Here is a 19532-nt window from a genome sequence, read left to right as displayed (position 1 = left end):
AGTGGGGTGCCCCTCTCCTGCTGGCACCCTTCCCCCCAGGGCCCACCACCGGCACAGCAGTGCCCAGCCCAGGCAGCCTCACTGCTCTGCCTCCACCCCAGCCAAAAGCACCTTCGGGCAGTGAATTTAATTAAGGTTTCTGAAAAGCAGTGTCTGGGAGCCCCTCCTGGATCTGCGGCTCTGAACTTCATTAGGAGCGGTTTGTTGCTAATAATGCCGGCAGCTTCTCTAATTAATAATGGAAGGGCTGTGAGCAGATGCCAAGCCAGGAGAGGGAAGGGATTTGTTTGTTTATTTCACTCCTCTCTTGGTGTTTTTTTTCTGGAGTGTGGAGAGAGGGCTGGGGCTCATTTCCCATCTGAGAAGTGAATGGCGGTGCCTGGGAATGAGTGAGGAAGAGGGTGCACCTGGGAAGCCAAAGAGGGAGATGGAGTGGGGTGGGAGATGGGCCCCCACGGGTGGAACAAGGGAGCACCCCCCCAAGCAAGGGGTTGCTACTCTCATGGTGCTCCCTGCCCACCCAGGACAGAGCCAAAATAGCTGGGCTTGGGCACTCAGGAACAGTTCTGACCCCCAGCCCCCTTGCAGAGCATCACCCCCACAGTATGTCCTTTCCCATGGCACATCCCCATCCCAAGGCATGTCCTCTAGCCCATGGCAGGATGGTGCAGACATGGGAAGATGGTGTTCTCTTTCCCTCGTTTCTCTCCTGCTTGCTGTCTCTCCCAGCTGATGTTTGTGGCACAGCTGGCCACAGCAGCACCTCGCTGCAGAGGAAAAGCTCCCAACACAACCCAGTGCATAGGACTCAACATGCTAACACCCCATATTCCTGGGGGCCCTGTGGCCAAACTATGATTGGAGAGGGTCCCAGAGCAGCCAGGCTTGGCCAGATCCTGCTACCTCCCTCTGGCACAGGACAAGCACCTCCAGCCCCACAGCCAAGCTTGGGGGACACCAGAGAGTCAGTAGGCATCCTTGTCCTGTTGCTTGTCACAGCCACAGGTCTGGTGCAGGAAACCAGGACCTGTCAGGAGTGGGAGGAGACTGTATGGAAGCCCCCTGCATGCCTGAGCTCCCTGTCTAGGCACCCACGGCATGCCCAAAAGCTCCAGATTCTCCAAACAGCTTTTGGAGCAACTGTTCCTGCTGTCAGGCAGGGTTTGCACTGGGGAAAAAAATGGTCTTACCTTGCCCTGTCACCTCATCACTCACAAGAACTGAAGCGGTGTTTGGACAGGCCATGGCAGCTTGGCCACAGTGGCCTCAGTGCAGGGTTTGTCCCCTCTGTCCCCTCTGTCCCCTCCATGCCCCACCGCTCACACCTGCCACAGGGAAGCACTGCCTGCAGCCTCATTTAAGGCAGCAGCCATTGTCACAGTGGCTTCCCAAAAAAGTGTGCCTCAGGTTTGGTTTTGTTTTTCCTAGGGGAGGAGTATTTAATGCCCTTTCCCATCATTCTCATTTCCTCAGACCTTCTACACTCTGGCCACAAATAATAACCTGCTGAGGGGCAGCGAGCAGGGCTGTCCCATGCTGTCCCATGCAGAGATGCTCCTGCTGCAGGAGATGGGGTACCCACTTTGGAAGGGCTGGGCAGCAGGTAGCAAAGGAAAAAGCATGGTTAGGTATTAAAAATCTCCAGGAGTGTCCAAGGTCACAATGATGACCTGGGAGACCCAGCTTGCTGCCGGGCTGGCGTCATCCCTGTCTGAAACCCCTTCTCTGGCTGTTAAAAATGCTGGGGCCGTGGCACCTCGTATGTCCCACTTGTTTTTTGAACAGGAAAATTATCAGAAGCTTGCAGCAAAAGGGGAAACATAAAGGCAAAGGGGCTCAGGAGTGGAGGGTGGCTGGGCCGTGTGACAGGGAGCATTCCTGGGGGCACAGGGCGGTGTGGCAGCCTGCCCGGCCCCAGCACAGCCAGCCGAACAATACTGTGAGGCGTTGGGAACACGCTCGGCAGTGGGAATCCCAGTCCTTGCCTTAAAAGGAGATTTCAGGGAATGATTTTATTGGAAAATTGTTTTCTGATTATTCAGCTTGTTGAAAGTTTCATTTCATTATTTGCAACATGGTGGGAGGGGGGCTTCGGCTGCAGAGGAACAGTGATGGCCAAGGATGTTTCCGTGGGTTTCTAGTCCAGAAAAGCCCATTAAATCATCGTGTTTTACCTCCTGTGTTTGCAGACGAGAGAATTTCCCCCAGCTCCCCTTGCACTGAGCCCAATAACTTGTGGTTTTGATTCAAGCAGGCGGCCCAGGACGACGTCCTGTCTCAGCTTGGTGACTTCAAGAGAGGAAGAATCTCCCACTGACTTCCCTTGGCTGTTTGTCCTGGTGGCCAAAAATAATGCACCCCTGAGAGCAACACCCCACTGCTAACTTATTTCTGATGCAGCTGCATCCTGCTTGCCTGGAGCCTCTTTTGGATGAAGGGAGGATGGCCACACCGCCCCTCAGCTGGTGCAGGTGTGCCCTCTGAGCCGCAAGGATTGATACAGAAAAATAGCGGGATACCCCCAGCCTGCCGTTAGCGAGCAGCTCAAGGGTTAATAAACTTCAAACAGATGTGACCAACGTGTCAAGACATGAGAAGTACGTGGTATGGATGTTTATAAGTACATCGACAGAAGGCATTCATAAAAGGTTATAAACTGTGGTAATAAGCAACCCATCAACTTGTTTGGACTCTAACACTCGATTAACCATTTATTAAAAGGTGCAGTAATCATTTATAAGCCATAAGTGGGACCGAATGTAAAGTATGACTCCTTTTATGTTAATAGATGCCTCAAGAATTTCCTCTCCCTTCCTGACATGTTTTGGGTGGTTAAAGGCTAACCCTGGCCGCCAGGTGCCACAGCCCCTCCTTAGTGGTGTGCTGGATCCACTCCAGGAGCCTCCCACTCTCCTGACACCCATGGAGGGGATACGGGTGTCCCCACCACAGGTTCGTCAGGGCCCTGAGGTTCTGTTCATGGAGAGTCCTGAGTTTGCTCTGGCCAGGCTCTGGGTAACCTCCAGCAGCAGCCAGCCATCCCTTCAGAGACTGGCAGAAGGGAGGAGTGGACAGGGAAGTGTTTGCTGCCAGCAGTGCTGTGGGCAGCACAAGGTGGTGGGCAACAAGGGAAGCCTGGCAGCTCTGCAGGGAGAGGAGGGCCATCAGATGCAGGAAGAGCTCAGGCACTTCTTCCAGGCTTTGCTGGCAGAGCCCAGCACGGGCCCTGCTGCCCACAGGTCCCCATTGGACCCCCAAGGCTGATCTGTGGGAGGACCATGGGCACCAAGCACAAGCTGAGCAGAGTGGATCACAGACAGGGAGATTTCAGGGGGTTTAAAGCCACATGCCTAGAGACTCGAGCCCTGGGGTGCCCAGGGGAAGGAGAGAGCACAGAGAGAGCTGGGAACCCCCCACCTGCATTCCCCATACAAGAGTCTGTTCAAGCCCCAGGCTGCCAACGCACCAGGATGAGACAGAAATGCCTCCAACACGAAAGCAGCTTCATCCTTCTGTCAACAGGACCCTCCTTTTTTGTTTGCCATCACACTCCTACCCCCAGACAGGTCATGTTTTCCTTCCTGGTGTCTTAACAAAACCTAAACCCGTAATTGCTCCCATTACACAACCAGGAGTGACAGTTTATTAGCAATGCTTCCTGACCTAATTTATAGCAGAGCTCTCCTGCTTTTCCCTTCACTGTGGGCAAACAGACCTTTAGGCTTCCTGAGAGGAAGTTGAACCCCAGCAGCAATGAGTGCATGGGCCACAACCCTGGAGCAATCCCATGTCCTCATCTGCCTCGGTTTCCCCCAGTTGCACCAAACTGCAGCTCCGTGACACCACTTGGCTTTGGGGCTTTGGGGGTACACAGGCCGTGTCAGCCTTGGATCCTCTGCCCTTCACAGGAAAGCCCAAGGACTCCCTGGCAAGGGAGCTTTTTAGAATGTGTGTGGCACTGGGTCATTTGGCTAGAGCCAACCTGAATTGCAGGGAACATGCAGAAAATTAACAGGAAGGTTGAGAATTTGATGTGAAGACTGCAAAGATGACACCTTGTTCTGGGCAGGGACCAGAGGGGCCTTCTGGTGGGAGAATGGCTGAATCAAACTGCAGATGAGAATGGAGGTAGTGGGATTGTATCCTGCTCCCATCCTGTCTCACATGATCAGATTTGGGGCTGGCATCTGCATGTCCCAAGCTTGCTGGGCTGGCAGCACTGAGGAGCTCCATCTTTCCCTCGGGGAAATGCCTCACTATGGTATGGGACACTGTGCCAGAGATTGGTGCACCAGGGAAAGGGCTGGAGCAGAGGAAGGACCGGGCCACTGCTAGCCACAAACTCAAGACAAAGGCTGCCACTTCCTGCCCTGGGGGTGTGTGTCCCTGCACCCAGGGGATGGTGACACAGCAAGAGCTCCGGGGCAGGAGGATTTACATGGCCACTTGGGGGGCTGTAAATCCTGGCCTCACCACTACAACACAGATCAGGCGGGAAATGCCTCAAAAAGTGACTTTTCTACCTGTGCCAAGCCTGAGCTTTGGGCAGTGCCAGCCTGGATGGACTGTGGGAGCAGCCAGAGGGATTCACTACTAGCCTCACCTTCCCTTTTCCTGATCTGTGGTGAGAGATTCACCACACTGTCTGGGGTCTGTTGGCAACTGCTACCACCCTTTCCAGATCCCTTTTAAGATGAATGAGTTACTTTTAACTCCATTCAGTACATTTTTCAGAGTGAAGTGGTGAGGCTGCCCCGGAGCTCTCCTGAGGAAAAAGAAATGTTGGGCTAATTCCAGGGATGGTGGCTGCCCCAGATGTTCTCACCAGCCATCCCCTGCTAAAGGCTGCCCACTGGCAGCCTGGCTCTGGCAGCACCTCTCCAAGTGGAAGCAGAAGGTAAAATGAGACCAAGCTGCATTTTTTTCATCTTGTCCACCCAGCAAACTTCTACAGCTTTTCTGCCAGGTCCTGTCCCCTGGGTCTCAGGGGAAGGAGCCGCCCCAGGAGGGGGAAGAGCGGAGGAGCCTGTCTGGCCGCCAGTCTCCATCAAGCTCAGAAAAAAAAAAAGAAGAAGAGAAAATTGTGCTGGATTTTTTTGTTTGGTTGTTTTGGGTTGTTTTTTTTTTTTTTAATATATATGGAGGTTTTGTGGCTTTGACGCAGTTTCCTGAAAATCCTGCCTCATCCTGCCAGGGACTGAGCAAATGCACATCCCAGCCCTCGGCGCTGGGGAAAGAAGGAGGAGAAGCCAGGGAGGGAGAGAAGAAAGCCTTTGCCAAACTGGCCTGACCAGAATGTGACACAAGAGCAGGAAATGAGTCACGCCGGCAGGGCAGCTGCTCCCAGGCATTTGCATAGAAAGAAACCCCACCAAGCCGGGAACTACACCAGCCCTCGTCCGGCTCCCCACGCTCCAGCCCCGCAGCTGCCGGACCCACTGCTGCACCCACCAGCACCCACCAGCACCCTGAGCTCAGCCAAGGTGGTGAGCCCTGGAGCATCATCCCTGCTCCACAGCTGGCAGGCTGTGCACCCCTGGATTTGGACAGTCAACCTCAGATTGGGCTGTTACACCCCAGATTTGCTTGAACCAAAGCAGAGCTCCCCTCCAACACTCTGACATGCAGTCCCCTTTGGCCAGCCCTCAGTATCCACTTTGGCCCATGCTTTAGGCTTGGGGAGGAGGGAGAAAGCCCAGCATTTTTTCCCCAAGAGGAGCCCCAGTTGTGCACCCGTTGCACAAGGGTAAGTCTCTCCCACGGGGCCAACAAGGGCATCACCATCCCTGCACCCAGCACACTATTCCAGACCTGCTCCCAGTTTCCAGTGTGGATGTCACTGGATCCCAATGCCTGGGGGGCTGGGAACCTGCTTTGTGTGCTGTGGGGACCAGGCTGCACACCCTGCTTCTGGTGCCTTTTTATTAATGTCAGAGAACAGGAGGTTTCCCCTGCAGATGCACTGTGTACACACATGTGCATCTTCTCCCAAAAGGTATCGGGCTGTGAGGATGCCACAGCAGGCCAGTTGACTATGTGTGAGGGACAAGCGTGACTCCACGGGATGGCTGGGCACAAGTGGTGCATGTTGGTGGTGTGCCCCGGGCTGGTCAGCAGGTGACCATGGGGTTGTGCCTCTTCCATGGGGCTGTTTCCCTCCTCCTCCTCCTCCTCCTCCTCCTCCTCCTCCTCCTCCTCCTCCTCCTCATCCAGGGGATGGTCATTAGCAGATTTAGTGTTGGAAACCAGGCTGTTGCCATCCTGCAAGTTCCTTACCTCCTTAAAGCCAGCTTTAAAACTTAAATTTCAGTGAAAGCCTTCAGTGTGTTAATCACATGGAGGAGGGTGGAGGGAGCTTTCCCCATCACACTGAGCCACCTCACCAGGCTGACATGGAAGGGGACAGAAGGGGAGTGAAGGGTTTTTGCTGACTGGTTAATTGAGTTATAAATTACCCAAGAAACATAGCACTTTGTGTTACATCCAGAGGGCTCAAGGCGTCTGGAGAGGGTGCAGGGCTGGGTGCCAGAGCCTTCAGGAGTGTTCCCAAGAGAGGGTGGTGGCAGACAGGCATGGTGTCACATTAACAGCCAACTGCTCTGTAAATGTCTGCAAACACCCTCCCTCTACCATCAGCTCAGCAGGGTCCCAAGCCCTAAACACCAAAATGAGTTTGGTACCTCAGCTCTGCGGAGCAGCCAAGCTCATCCCAGCTCCCAGGGACATCATCTGTACCAGGCAATGCCACCTCAATGCCAGATGCTAGTGACAAGTGCCTGAAGGTCCTGGCTCTGTAGGGTGTACTTGCAGTGCACTCCGTGCTCATTGAGGGCTCAGCAGAGATGCTGATACTTTACTGGGGAGATAGGAGGCAGGCAGTGGTCTTTCCAGAGCAGGACTAAGGGCTGCTGAAGGCAGACCTCTGGCAAAGGCCTGGCAGTGGCTGGGAAAACTGAGGCTTGGGCAAGGCTGAGGGATGTGCACCAGGATTCAGCTACAAACCACCTCTGTGGCCCCTTGGCATGGTCTGGGGCCCATGCCAAGATCCTGGTGGAGGGGAGACTGAAGCGTGGGCAGGCTTTCTGCAGCTTGCTCCTGCTGGTGCTCGTCAGCCACCCAGCACTGTCAGAAGGGGGTTTGGGAGCTGTGTAGGCAGAGGGGGCCCTGTCTGCAGCCTTCCTCCAAGCTACTCCTGCTGGTTGTGGAAGGGCAGCAATGCCCAGCCTGGCTTTGGGGCTTCCCTTGCCAAGGGAGTTTCTCTGGCATGGGCAGGGAGATGGCATCATCCAGATGTGGGTATGATTACAGAGTGCCTGTCCCAGGACAGAGGGACTCCCATCGAGGAGCAGGGTGCGTCTTTCAGCTTTGCTTCCTTTCAGCATCCATCTTGCACTTTTAAGTACTGGTAAACACCAACCAGCTTCCCCAGCACAACCACAGTAGGAGTACAGGGGGCCTGAGAAGCCCCTGCAGAAGAGCCTTGTGCTGAATGGGGTAGGGATGGTGGCTGTCACTGGAGGCTGTCTGGTACTGTGTAAGTCTATAAAGAAGTGAGAGTCATGAATAGTTTAGTGCTGACTTTTAGGGGAGAGGTTTGCCTCCACACGGCCTCCGCCAGTAGACTGTGGTTCTGACACATCTCATGCTGCCCTGCCCAGCTCCCACCAGTCCTGGCTGCCGGATGGCTTGTAAAATCCTGGAGGAGAGGTACAGCCCATGGGCTTTGAGGCCTGGCAGCAGAATTACATGGCAAACTGCTCCCTTTTCAGGAATCAGCACTCGAGCCCCAGGAGCTCTGGAGTGGGTGTGCAGGAATGGAGGGGGGCAGCCTAGGGGTGATACAGGGTGAGCCCCAGTCCTGCAGCAGAAGTCATCACTGTCTCCTTACCAGCGTCTCTTGGCAGGACCTGCCTATGCACAGGGCTTTCCTGTAAAACAGTGCAGAAAGACCTGGATAATCCCCGTACTGGGAGTGGAGTGGAATGCTCATCCCTCTAGCAGCTGCCCCGGGAGGTCGGAAGCGCTGGGGATACAGGGTGCTATAGCAGACACTACTGAGTGGTGTCTCCGGACTTTTTGGTCTGCAGCTCTGAGGCCGCAGATGGGGAATTCCTGCTAAATCCCTCCCAGAGGCAAATTGCCATCAGAGAGCGTCACCCAAGGGTCAGGTTTGGGCCAGATCCTGAAGCTGCTGACTGAGCCTTGTTGCTCCACCACAAACCTGATTGTGGACCCAGAGCACTTTTTGATGTAAATACTTTGTTTTGAGCCATTGACACTCTTGCCAGTGGGAAATGGATTTACACCAGCAATGTGCTTTATTCCCAGCGGCTTGGCACATATGGCGGGGTTAGATATAGTGTCCCACGAAACAGCTGCGGAAACATTTGGTGGGAGAGCTGTTAACAGACACACCTTTGTGCCCTGAGCTCTGGCAGAAGGTGCTGGGGCTGCTGGTTTGGGAAAGACCCCAGGGGACAAACAGCTGTTGCTCTGCACAGGGAGGAAACACACCTAAATGGTCCTTTGCAAAGTAACAGCCCATCTAGAAGCCAACCAAGAGGGCACAGAAGGCTCTTGAAGGCACTTATCCCAGCATACTCTGAGTTGTAAGGGACCCATAAGGATCATTGAATCCAACTCTTGGCCTGCACAAGACGTCTTCAAGAATTAAACATCCTCAGTGTGCCTGTGTTTTCCAAATGCTTCTTGAACTCGGGCAGGCCCGGTGGCATGACCACTTCATTTGGGAGCCTGTCCCAGTGCCCAACCAGAACCTTTTTCTAATATCCAACCTCAGCCTCCCCTGACACAACTTCAGGCCGTTTCCTCGGGTCCTGTCCCTGGCTGCCAGAGAAAAGAGACCAGTCTTCCCCTGTTCCCCTCGCTAGGAAGTTGTATACAGCGATGAGGATGATGCCCAGCACCAGCTGTGACCCAGATGTGCACTGGTTTCGGGATAAACAGCCTTTTTACGGACTGGCACCGTGAGCAGCGCTGGCCGGGTAGGGATCTTGGTGGCCAGGCAGGGTGGCCCTACGGCCGATGGCAAGCCTGGCCTGCCGAAGGCGGCGGCGGCCGCCGGGCCCCACCGGTGTCCGTGTCCCCTTTACGGCGGCGCGGGGCGGGGCGGGGGCGGGGCGCGGTGACGCGCGGGGCGGGGCGGGGGCGGGGCGCGGTGACGCGCGGGGCGGGCCGGCGGGCGGGGCGGGGCCGCTCCCGCCGCAGCGCAGCGGCAGCTCCGAGGCGGCGGCGGCAGCGCCCGGCGAGACCCAGCGGCACCGGCGCCTCCGCTCCGCCTCCCTACCCCGGCCGGCTCCCGAGCGGGGCGGGGCGCGCCCGTCCGCACCCCTTTCCCCGGTTGACCGAGCCCCGCGGCCGCCGCCCCCATGGCAGCCCCGCCCGCCCCCCGCCGCCGCCCCGGCCCCCCGCGCCGGGGCTGAGCCCGAGGCGCCGCCCCCCCTTCCCCTCCCCGCTGCGGGGATCCGCGCCCCCACCCGCCTCGCTCCTCGTTCCCCCCACCCCGGCCGCGGCCGCCTCCCCGGGGGCGGCGGGAGGAAGCCGGGGCGTGGGGCTCCGGCGCCCAGGGCGACCCCAAGATGGCTGGAGGCGGCGGGGGCGGGCGCGGGGGGCTGTGCTGAGCGGCCCCGCCGGGACGGGACGGCTCGGCTCGGGCTCGCCTGGCCCCGCAGCCCCTCCGCAGAGCCTCGCTGGGCAGGCGGAGGAGGTGGCTCCCGGGAGCGGGGTTGTTCTGGTGACTTTCTAATTTCTTTTTTTTAAATATCCTTTTTTTCCCTTTATTTTTTTTCCCCTTTTATTTTTTTTTTCTTTTTTCCTTTTTTTTTTTTTTAAATTTTTTTTAAATTTTATTTTTAACGCACTCCCGGTCTCCGTTCTCAGCCGGGCAGCTCAAGATGGCTGAGAGCTGACTCGGCTCTCCCGGAACCGCTCTCTCCGGCCGGCTCCTCCCGGCTGCCCGCCGCCGCCTCGCCCCTTCCCGGCGGGGCCGCGCCGGGGACGGCAGCGCTCCGCCACCGGCTCGGGCACCGTCCGTGCGCCCCACAGCATTGTTACCGTCGGGGGCTCGCGACCCCCGGACCGGCCATGAGAGCGGGCTAGGACGGACCCCCCGGGCGCCTTTTTCCCCCCAGCCCTGGTGGGAAGTGGGAGCAGGTTGATTTGGGGTCCGCGGGGCTCAGAATCCCCCGTGCCAAAGCCCGTCCCCTCTCCCATCCCTCTCCGGCAGCGTTGGAGGAGCTGGGCGGGCTGTGCTGGGCTGGGGTTTGCTCTGAATGACCGAGCTCTCCCATTCAAGACCTCGCAATCTCGAAGCAGGCGAGAGGGCTTTTTTTTCTTTTTTTTCTTTTTTTTCTTTTTTTTTTTTCCCCTCCCTGTCTTGTCTTTTTTCCCCTCTTCCTTCTTTTTCCCTGCTGCTCCTCCGATTTAGAAGCAAATCTCGGGGGCCGCAGAGAGAATTCGTTTTTCTGCCATCGTCACCGTCGCTATTATTATTATTTTTTTTAATCTTCCTTTTTCCCGTTTTGGATCTTAACCCTTTGATCTGTTTCCTTTAAAAGACTCTGATTCCCAACTCCCATCAGGGGGAGAGGGAGGAGAAATACAGGGAAGGAAAAAAAAAAAAAGCCCGAGCGAGTCGCTGCCCTCAGCTGTTGGCCAGGTTTGGTGGGGGACAAAAGTCCCTTTAAAATATTGAATGTCAGTTGCAAACCTAAGAAAAGAAAAATCTGATCCGGAGCGCTAAATTTAGGAGCTTTATGGAACTTGGACTCTGCTGCTGGATTTTGTATGGATTTTTTTCAACCTTTGGTAAGTTTCAGTTCACCTTCTGGGGTAAAAAGGAGCAAATGGCTTTTAGGGGTGGTTAGGACTTTGGGCTGTAAGTCCAACGGGATCGTGTTGGGGTTTTTTTAACCATTTGTGTTGTTTTTTTAACAAAGCGATGGGGACGTTGCATTTTTTTTTTGCCGGATATTCCTAGAGTGCTGCTCTGTGGTTTATTTTATCCCCGATTTCAAAATCTGCTGCGGTTTATTATTTATGGCGCGTGCTGCGGGGAGGGGGGAGCCCGTCCCTTCACCCTCAGCCTTCCCCTTCCAGGGAGGACAGACCCCGGCACCCGCCCCTAGACCGCACTGAGCGACCCGAGCGGCTGGGGGGAAGCGTCGACAGAGCTGCCGGCAGAGATGGCCGAGAATTGGAAGAACTGCTTCGAAGAGGAGCTCATCTGCCCCATTTGCCTTCACGTCTTTGTGGAGCCGGTCCAGCTGCCCTGCAAGCACAACTTCTGCCGGGGCTGCATCGGGGAGGCGTGGGCCAAGGAGTCGGGCTTGGTGCGGTGCCCGGAGTGCAACCAGGCCTACAACCAGAAGCCCAACCTGGAGAAGAACCTGAAGCTCACCAACATCGTGGAGAAGTTCAACTCCCTCAACCTGGAGAAGCCCCCCTCAGTCCTGCACTGCGTCTTCTGCCGCCGGGGCCCGCCGCTGCCTGCCCAGAAGATCTGTCTGAGGTGCGAGGCTCCGTGCTGCCAGTCCCACGTCCAGACCCACCTGCAGCAGCCCTCCACGGCGCGGGGGCATCTCCTGGTGGAGGCGGAGGACGTGCGGGCCTGGAGCTGCCCCCAGCACAACGCCTACCGCCTGTACCACTGCGAGGCCGAGCAGGTGGCCGTCTGCCAGTTCTGCTGCTACTACAGCGGGGCCCACCAGGGACACTCGGTCTGCGACGTGGAGATCCGCCGCAATGAGATCCGGGTGAGTCCGACCATCCTGGACACCCGGGTTTGCCCAGCCTGGGGACCGCCCAGACACCCTCTTCCCTGCCGTGTCTGTTCCCCCGTGTTTGTGTAGGACCTACACAAAATCCATCCCGGCGCTGCTGCTCCTTCCGCCCGGGGTGCCCCCGTGGCAGACATGTTGGGTGGCCTCCCAGCCAAGCGCTGACGGGGAGCCCGTGGGTGCCGGGGGGCTCCCCGGGGAAGGTGTCCGTGCCGGGGAGCCTTTGTAGCTGTCGGGCTGTGGGACACACGGCGCCTTGGGTGTGCGCTCTGCAGGGAAGGGTTAAGGTCTTGGGCCAGGGCCGTTTGGAGGGGCCGTCTGCCAGGTTTGTGGTGGGCTATGCAGCTGTTTGGAGGAAAGCAGAAGAGCTGCCTGTCTCTGAGGTCGAATCACCCCAAAATTTGGCTTCCTGGGAGGACAAAGCGGCTGCAGGAGCGGACCCTGTCCATTGTGAGGCCTGTGAATGTCAAACTGCCTGCTCTTCCCACTGCCTCCCACTGGGGCCAGTGGGCCATCCTCTTCCCCCCAGCAATGGAAGAGCTTCGTGTCAGAGAGACCCATGACGTGTCAGAGACCCGTGACGTCTCACTGGTGGGGATTCAGTCTTGGGGTTTGGCCAAATAATGTGATTTTTATTAGAGGGCACAGGGCTGCTCCTCTCCCTAGAGCAGCTTGGGCTGTTGTGCTGGATTCGAGGGAAAGCGGGTCTGTATTTTGCCCTTGGCCAGGCCATCTGGCAGGAGCTTTCACCCCTGGCTCCCCACCCTCCAGTTCCTGGCGGGCATTTACCAGCCCTGCGGCCAGCCCTGCCATGACCCTTCTACCACCTTCCCTGTTTTCAGGGCTGCCCCTCCGCTCCCCCTCCAACCCTTTGAAAGAGGCTCGGCGCTTGTCTGCCGAATAAATATTTAACAATGAATTGAATGGTGATTACTGTAAAATGGGGATGATTTCCTGTGTATTTTAATGTTGCCAAAATGAGTCACCATTTAGCAATAAAAAAAAAAAAAAGAAGTCATAAATAAAAATTGCAGTATAATTACTTTCCAATTGGATGGCCAGGCCTGGGAGTGGGGTGGGGGTGGGGGGGTGCAGCTCTGTGTAGAGAAGAGCCAGCCTGAGCTCATAGGAAGGTTATTTTCCTCTCCAGGTTTTTGGGGGGGAAAACCAGAGACCTCCATGGAGGTGCCAGCAGCTCCGCCACACACGCTGGAAGGGGAAAGACCCAGTCAGTCTTTTGGAGAAGCGCTTTTCTGCTTCTATTTATAGGGAGTCATTTTGGTTTCCCTCTGCCAGGGTGGGGAGCCACCTCAGGAGGGCTGTGTAGGGCTGGGATGGGGCTCACATGTGCATCTCCCAGGAGCCTTCGCCAGGGACCAAAACTATTTTTCCAGGTCCTTTTCCAGGACACTTTGATCTCATTTATTCCCGCTCTTGCTGCGTGTTTTTTTTGTTGTTGCTGCCGTTGTTATGGCTGGATGTTCGCCGCTTCTTGCGGATGCACGCTGCTAATGACCTGGCAGAAATCTGCCACCGGCTAGGCTGGATTTTGGCCCTGGCTTAAAATTTTAGGATATGTGGCTAGACACCAAAAGCATTAGATGGCTGTATCGTAGAGCCACGGAATTATTTTGTGACCTTGGCCAAATCCCTCGGTACCTCCATCGCCGCGTTATTTTAATTTCCTTTCTCTGTGATGATAAGCTTGTCTCTTCCCGCTGGGCGCGTGGCTCGGTTGGGTGCACGGAGTCTGGGTCAATGAAGGACAGCACCAAGCTGGGGGACAGTGTGCCCAAAGGATCCCCCCTATAGTTGAAGCAGTTCTTCCATGAAGTGGCTGCGGTAGGGGTGAGGCCCTGGGAAAAGCAGCCAGCAGGTTGCCAGTCCTTGCTCCATGGGCATGGCTGGGTCTCCGGCTGAAAGCAGCCCGTCGCCAGCCAGCAAGGAAGGTGGCCTCGTCGGCTCCCGAATTAGGGTGCATGAGCTCAGCTGGTGACGACTTCCCGCCTGCGGGAGCCGGGCCCGGGATTCCTGGCTGCTTGCTCACCCTGCAGCGGCGGTGAGCCGCTCTTGGAGCATCCCAGGAAAGATGGACTGGGACTGGGGGGCAGATGAGTAATGCTGGGCTTGGGAGGTCCGGGGGAGGCCCCATTGTGAGAGGTTTGTTCCATATGTGGTTTGTGTTCAGAAGGCCGTTAATTGAGAAATGAGTCAAAGTTGGGAGGATCGGAGCCCTGACCTTGGTGCGGGGCACTCGCAAGTGTGGGGGTTGCAACATCGACTCCTGTAGAGGGGGTTGGCCCCCATGGCCCGGAGGAGGGACCGGAGCCTGCAAACACGCTCCCCATAAACTCTGCTTCTTTAGCATTTGTCCCTCTGGCTGTGCTGCCAACCCGCCTCGAAGGGCACCTTACTTCTGGTTACAGACCAGTTTGAAGGGGAAAAGGGGATCAAAACTCCTTGGGGACAGCACCAGCACTTTGTCAGCTGAGCTGGCAGTTGGGGCAGAAGTGCTCTGGCTGGGTGAAGGAGGCTGGAGGTGGGTGTCTGCCAGAGGAAAGGGGGTGTCTGTGCAGGGCTTGCCTGAAGAGGAACATGTGCCTGGTGAGTTTGGGGGAAGGACCCCACTCAGCGTTAGGTGCCGCACAAACCCACAGAGCCCTGGCTCAGAATTAGTTGAACTCCACGGTGCAACTGTAATACAAACAGTAAATAAAATATGTGGTTAATCTTTCTTTCGTGGGCGTATAAAGCGCTTACCTCCCCTTCCCCCCGTGAGATGTTTTCTCCTTTGTTTCCTGTTTTTGTAGCGCTTAAAGAGGAGAGGGGGGGAAGAAAAGCCAACAAGGCACCCTCTTTTCTTTTTTTTGTTTTTTTTTTCTTTTTTTTCTGCTTTATTTTTTTTCATTTTGTTTGTGTCAAGGTCTCAAAATGAAACATGTTTTCTTCCATCTTTGCCTTTGCTGCTCCTTGTGCCTCCCACCTGCATGGGGGAACCTGCTTCTAAGGCTGAAAAAGAAAGTTGCTCCAGTGCAAGCTTGATGTGTTGCTTTTTATTTTTTCTCCATCCAAAAAGGGGAAACTACATTGCTGGGATTGGAGAATAGGTAAGAAGTCGGCAATCAGAGAAAGAGTCTCACGTGCGGGGTATTACCCTGTGGTTGCCCTGTCTTTGTGTGGGACATGGTTGATTGAGGCCAGGTACATCCGAACTTGCTCAGAAGTTTCCCAGCAGCCTGTCCTCAGCTAGAGGTGCCACCAGTGGAAAACGGCTTGGGTAGAGAGGCTCTGCTTCTGTTTTGTTTAGGGAGGAGGAAATAGATTTTTCCCTGTAACCTAACTTCTTAGAAATCCTTTCACATTATGAAGATCTCTGGTGGCTTTGAACATTAAGTGGGAGAAAATGCATTGTGGTACTGAGACCTGGAGGAAAACATTGTGAATCCTCCTGCAGGTGTGTGGGAACAGCATCCAACACTGTCCATGGAGCAGTGTATGTTCAGCAAATCCAGGGGACAGGGACTGCGCCATTGAGTCCAACTGCAACTCAGTGGGTTTGGGCTTTCTTTCTTGGCAGCCCCCCACATAAGGCCAACTCACATGCTTTCTATATTATGAGAATGAGGAAAGGTGAATGCTTGATAGGAGCATAGGGAGAGATGGATCTCAAGTCTGTACCAGAAACTCTGGTTCTTTGCCAGCTTTGGCCACCACCAAGACCCGCGTGGCATCCCCATGCTGCCATCTGTGCCAGGGATGTTTTGCTGGGACCAAGGGAGTCCCACCAGTGGGGAAGCTTGGTATCAGCTTCACTGCCAGGCTTCTGGCATGAGCTGCTCTGGGTTGTTCTACTCTGAAACAGGTTTGGTAACTTGTGATGGACTGGATTTTTACAGGCTTACTTATTTTCCAGATGACTTGTTTATGAGGAGCACGGCACGCAGCTCACTGCAGGCATTGTGAGTGCAAGTGCCCAAGTGCTTGAGTGCTAATTTAGCTCTCGTGGCTGTAGGTGGTGTGGCTGGTGCCTGGCAGGAGTTTGCTGTGCCACTCTTTGAGCATACCTGATCCCCAGACAACTTTGCAGCAGATTTTACAAAGCAGGAGTAAGTAAATGCAGCTTCTCCCTGCACCCTCCATCTGAACTTTCACCAGCACCCCAGAGCTGAACTGCCAGCCCAGCCCAAGGGTTAGGTCAGCCTAAACCAGGTCTGTCTGTCTCTGGCTTTGCTTATGCCCTAATTCCTGCCCAGGGGCCTCAGGAATATGGCACTGTGCTCCTAAATGTGGCTGATCATTGTGCCCTGGGATGCTGTCAGTTGGTCAAGCTGCCATGATGAGCACTGACTTCATGGCCCTTGGGCAGTGGCAGAAATCCCAGCACCACCTAGCCTGTCTCCCTAGCTCCGTGCCACTCACCACATCAATCTGTCAGGCTTTGCTGCTCTGTGTTGTCAGGGGCAGCAGATTTCAGTTCAGGCCGTAGCAGCCTGAGCTGCCCTACAGAAGTCTGGGGGGGCTGAGCCATCCTGCTGCAAACCCCTCTGGGTTTGCTGGCCAAGCAGCAGTGGGTATCTTGGCAGTCCCAGATCTTTGGCTGAACTGGAGCAGTCTCCTGCCTCTGCAGGGTTTGGATTAAGGGCTTTTCCCCGCTGCTTTCCTGCTAAGCTTGAGCATTTTCTGTGCCCTTAGCCCATCAGGTTGCCAGTGGTTGGTTGCTCCAGACCTGCAGCTGCAAGTCTTTTGTGTAGAGTCAATCCGAGAAGTGACAGCAGAGATGGAGGATGCTGGGAGGCAGCCTGGTGGTTGGGTGGGAGAGAGGAGACTTGTGTGGAGGGGACAGCCTTGGTAAAGGAATAGGACTGGGGCTGCTGTGAGAATGCTCTCTTCCCATAGGGGACAATGCAGTGTGGATGGGAGCTGTCGGAGAGTGAGGTGGAAAGAGAGATAAGGAAAAGTTCAGCTGAGGACCTTGAGCTGCTTTGCAAGCAATAGCAACAAAATAGAGCCCAGGCTTACACCCCTGCTCATCAGACTGCCCTGGCCTACCTAGAGCTTCCCACCTTGAAGCCCTCCCTCAGCAGTGACTTCAAATGAGCCCCTGAGACAGAGGTGTCGTGGTCTGGTCTCTGAACTAGGAAGTCTAAGCCTAGCTTTGTCTGGTGACGAAGGCATAATGAACTTAGCCCAGACCTTTGTTTAATCTAAATCTATCGTGTGATACTTATGTGAGCATCATGTGTCTGCTGGCATGGAGGTGATCAGCGTGCCGTTCTCCTCAAGCCCATGAGCAAGATGGAGAGGGAGAAGTAGGAGAGACAGGAACTGCAGTGGGACACCATGGACTTCTCTCCACCCCTCAGCCTTGTGCCTGACACGTGGGAGTCTGGGTGAGTCCTTTAAGGAATGCGAAATCCCAGGACTGTCCTTCCCTTCTTCTCCCCTCCCCTTGCCCCAACAAAGCACTGTTCTCAAGGTCTCCTGTGTGCTCATCCAGGCCTGGTCCTGCCAGAGGGGCATCCACAGCCTCTCTGCTGCTTTGGTCTTTGCCTTTGGAGCCAAGGATTTGCCTCTGTCCCCATCTGAGCAGGAGAAGCAGAAGAGGGGCTGGCGAAGGGGGTGGGAGGAGAAGGCAGATTTCCATGTCTCACAAAGGGCACAAGCGATCAGATTCGTGCAACTGCCCAAGAATAAAGAGGCTCTTACAGTGCTGGCTGCCCTGACCTCTCTCCTCTCTGCTCCAGAGGACAGCGTGTGACCACACAGGGATTTCTTAGCTGTACTTGGGAGGCGGGCAGCAGGTTTTCTATACCCAGATCTGTCTGCAGCTTGCCTTGCAGCATATTGGCCTATTTTTTGCTCATTACCTATCTGTTTACTGGAAATCTTAGTACATGGTGATAATTTCTTCTTTTCTTCTCTTTAATTTTATGTAATTGTTTGGGGTTTTTTTTTTTCAATCTGACACTGAAATGGGGCTGAGAGCAGCAGTGCTTCCAGAGCAGGGACAAAAGTAACCAGGAAACACAGGGCAAGAGAGGAGGGATCGACACCGAAACAATGAAATAGCCAAGCAAGGAAAGACTGAATGCTCAATAGCACAAGCCTTTGCAGAAATGCCTGGCTAGTGCAGCATTTTATAATCAGCTTCTGTGCAGGGCTGGCCTGCAACAGTAGTGTGATGGGGGAGGAATGCTTTGAATTAGCTGGATGCCAGAATTAATTCTGTCAGAATTCAAATGTACATGTATGTACGGATTTATAAATAAACACTTGGAGCAGGATTCTGCTTTGCCACGCAGGCTCCAGGGCAGAATCTGGTCTGGCCTGGCTTTTTTGCTTTTAAAAGAAAGAAAATGCTGTGGATCTGGGCTAGGTTCTGGTGACTTTGTCAACTTCTTGCATTTATCAACAGCCTGTAGGCTGAGGAGATGCTGGTTGGGTTGAAGTAAGGGGGATGGCACAGAAGACTCAGAGCTGCTGAGCTTGCTTGTAGTGATAGCCAAATTTCTGCAATGAACCTCTGTTTGCTGGAAGAGAAGGTGAGGCAGATGCTGGGGAATTGGTGGGGAGATGTGAAACGTGCCAGGGATGTCCTGCTCTTCCCTTTCTTCCACGGATGGACAGAGGGAGCCACCCCTCCTTTTCCTGGGAGGGCTATACCCAGCATACTTGGGAGTGGGAGGAAGAGATGTCTGGTCCCAAATATGGAGGGAGAGATGGTTATTCACAGGGATGAGACTCTGGATGCATGCAAAAGTTTTTACATATGTCCCCCAGATGAACTCAGGGAAGAGGTTCCTAGTCCCAGATCCTTTCTGATAAGGACAGCTTCAGCCTGTTCTCACCAGAGCGTTGTGGTTGTCCCTCTTCTGTCTTATGATTCTCTTGTGATGGTAACATGAGCAGAAGTTTCCAGCTCAGCGCAGTGCCCTGCACTCTGCAGCAGTGCCATTGCACTCCAAATCATCTTTTTGATGGGATGATGTACCAGAACTGTTAAAAAAAAAAATACAAATTAATTTAATTTCTCTGTTTCTTCTCTTCCCCCTACCTGTCCTTTTTCAATTTCTTGCTGTGTAGATGCTTTGACTGGGGGGGCTGTCTCTGGAGTGGGCTGGGAAGAGCTGAGCTGTGGATGGCTCCAGATGAGGCAGTTGGCAGGGAGTGATGTTCCGGATGGCTGTGTCTCTCTGAAATATGAGTAAACATTGTCAGAGCAGCCGACTGTGTGATCTGGGGCTTTGGGAGGGCTGATCTGCCTTTTCTTCCCTCCACCCATCTCTCCCTGTTCAGGATCCCCTATTTGCTTGGCATCACCCAGTTCTCTTCTCCTGCCTGGGTGACCTGGAAGGTTCATCCTAGAGCTGTAGCTTTGGAGAAAGGGAAGGAAAATCCCACATGTCCTAATGGAGGCAGTGTTTTCCCTTGCCATATGACAGCTTAATCTAAACCCTCATTTGAGCCAGTTATTGTGTGGCTTTAAAACCCTGTCCCCTGGAAACGAGTCTCCCACCCCCTTCCCTCCCAGTCAATCCTGGTCGGTGGAGCCGAGCTGCGGGGTTTGGTGCTGGGCCACACGCAGACAGATCGATCACACTGGGGGGTGGGTTGGTATTTCTGTGGCAATGGCTTTTATTGCTGGTTGCGGTTGTTGGGTTGTTGGTGAGTCGGGGGGGTTGGCGTGCACTGTAATGGGCTTGTGCGTGTGGCAAGGGGAGAGAGAGGGTAATG

General features: G+C 54.8%; 1 protein-coding gene across 1 annotated transcript in view; it reads left to right on the top strand.

Moving 5' to 3' along the window:
• Window positions 1-9564: 9564 nt before the first annotated feature.
• Window positions 9565-19532, top strand: part of TRIM8 (tripartite motif containing 8) — a 30456-nt gene continuing 20488 nt past the window's right edge. The window contains exons 1-2 of the mRNA XM_023929265.2: window positions 9565-10827; window positions 11119-11774. Coding sequence (XP_023785033.2) covers window positions 11205-11774 — 570 coding nt within the window. The 5' untranslated portion in view covers window positions 9565-10827; window positions 11119-11204. The remainder of the gene's footprint in view (window positions 10828-11118; window positions 11775-19532) is intronic.

The sequence above is a fragment of the Cyanistes caeruleus genome, chromosome 8 (genome assembly GCF_971803275.1).
Source record: "Cyanistes caeruleus chromosome 8, bCyaCae1.hap1.1, whole genome shotgun sequence".
In the NCBI taxonomy this organism is placed as follows: domain Eukaryota; kingdom Metazoa; phylum Chordata; class Aves; order Passeriformes; family Paridae; genus Cyanistes; species Cyanistes caeruleus.
Note: the sequence above shows the minus strand (reverse complement) of the source record. Positions and strands in the feature narration are given on the sequence as shown.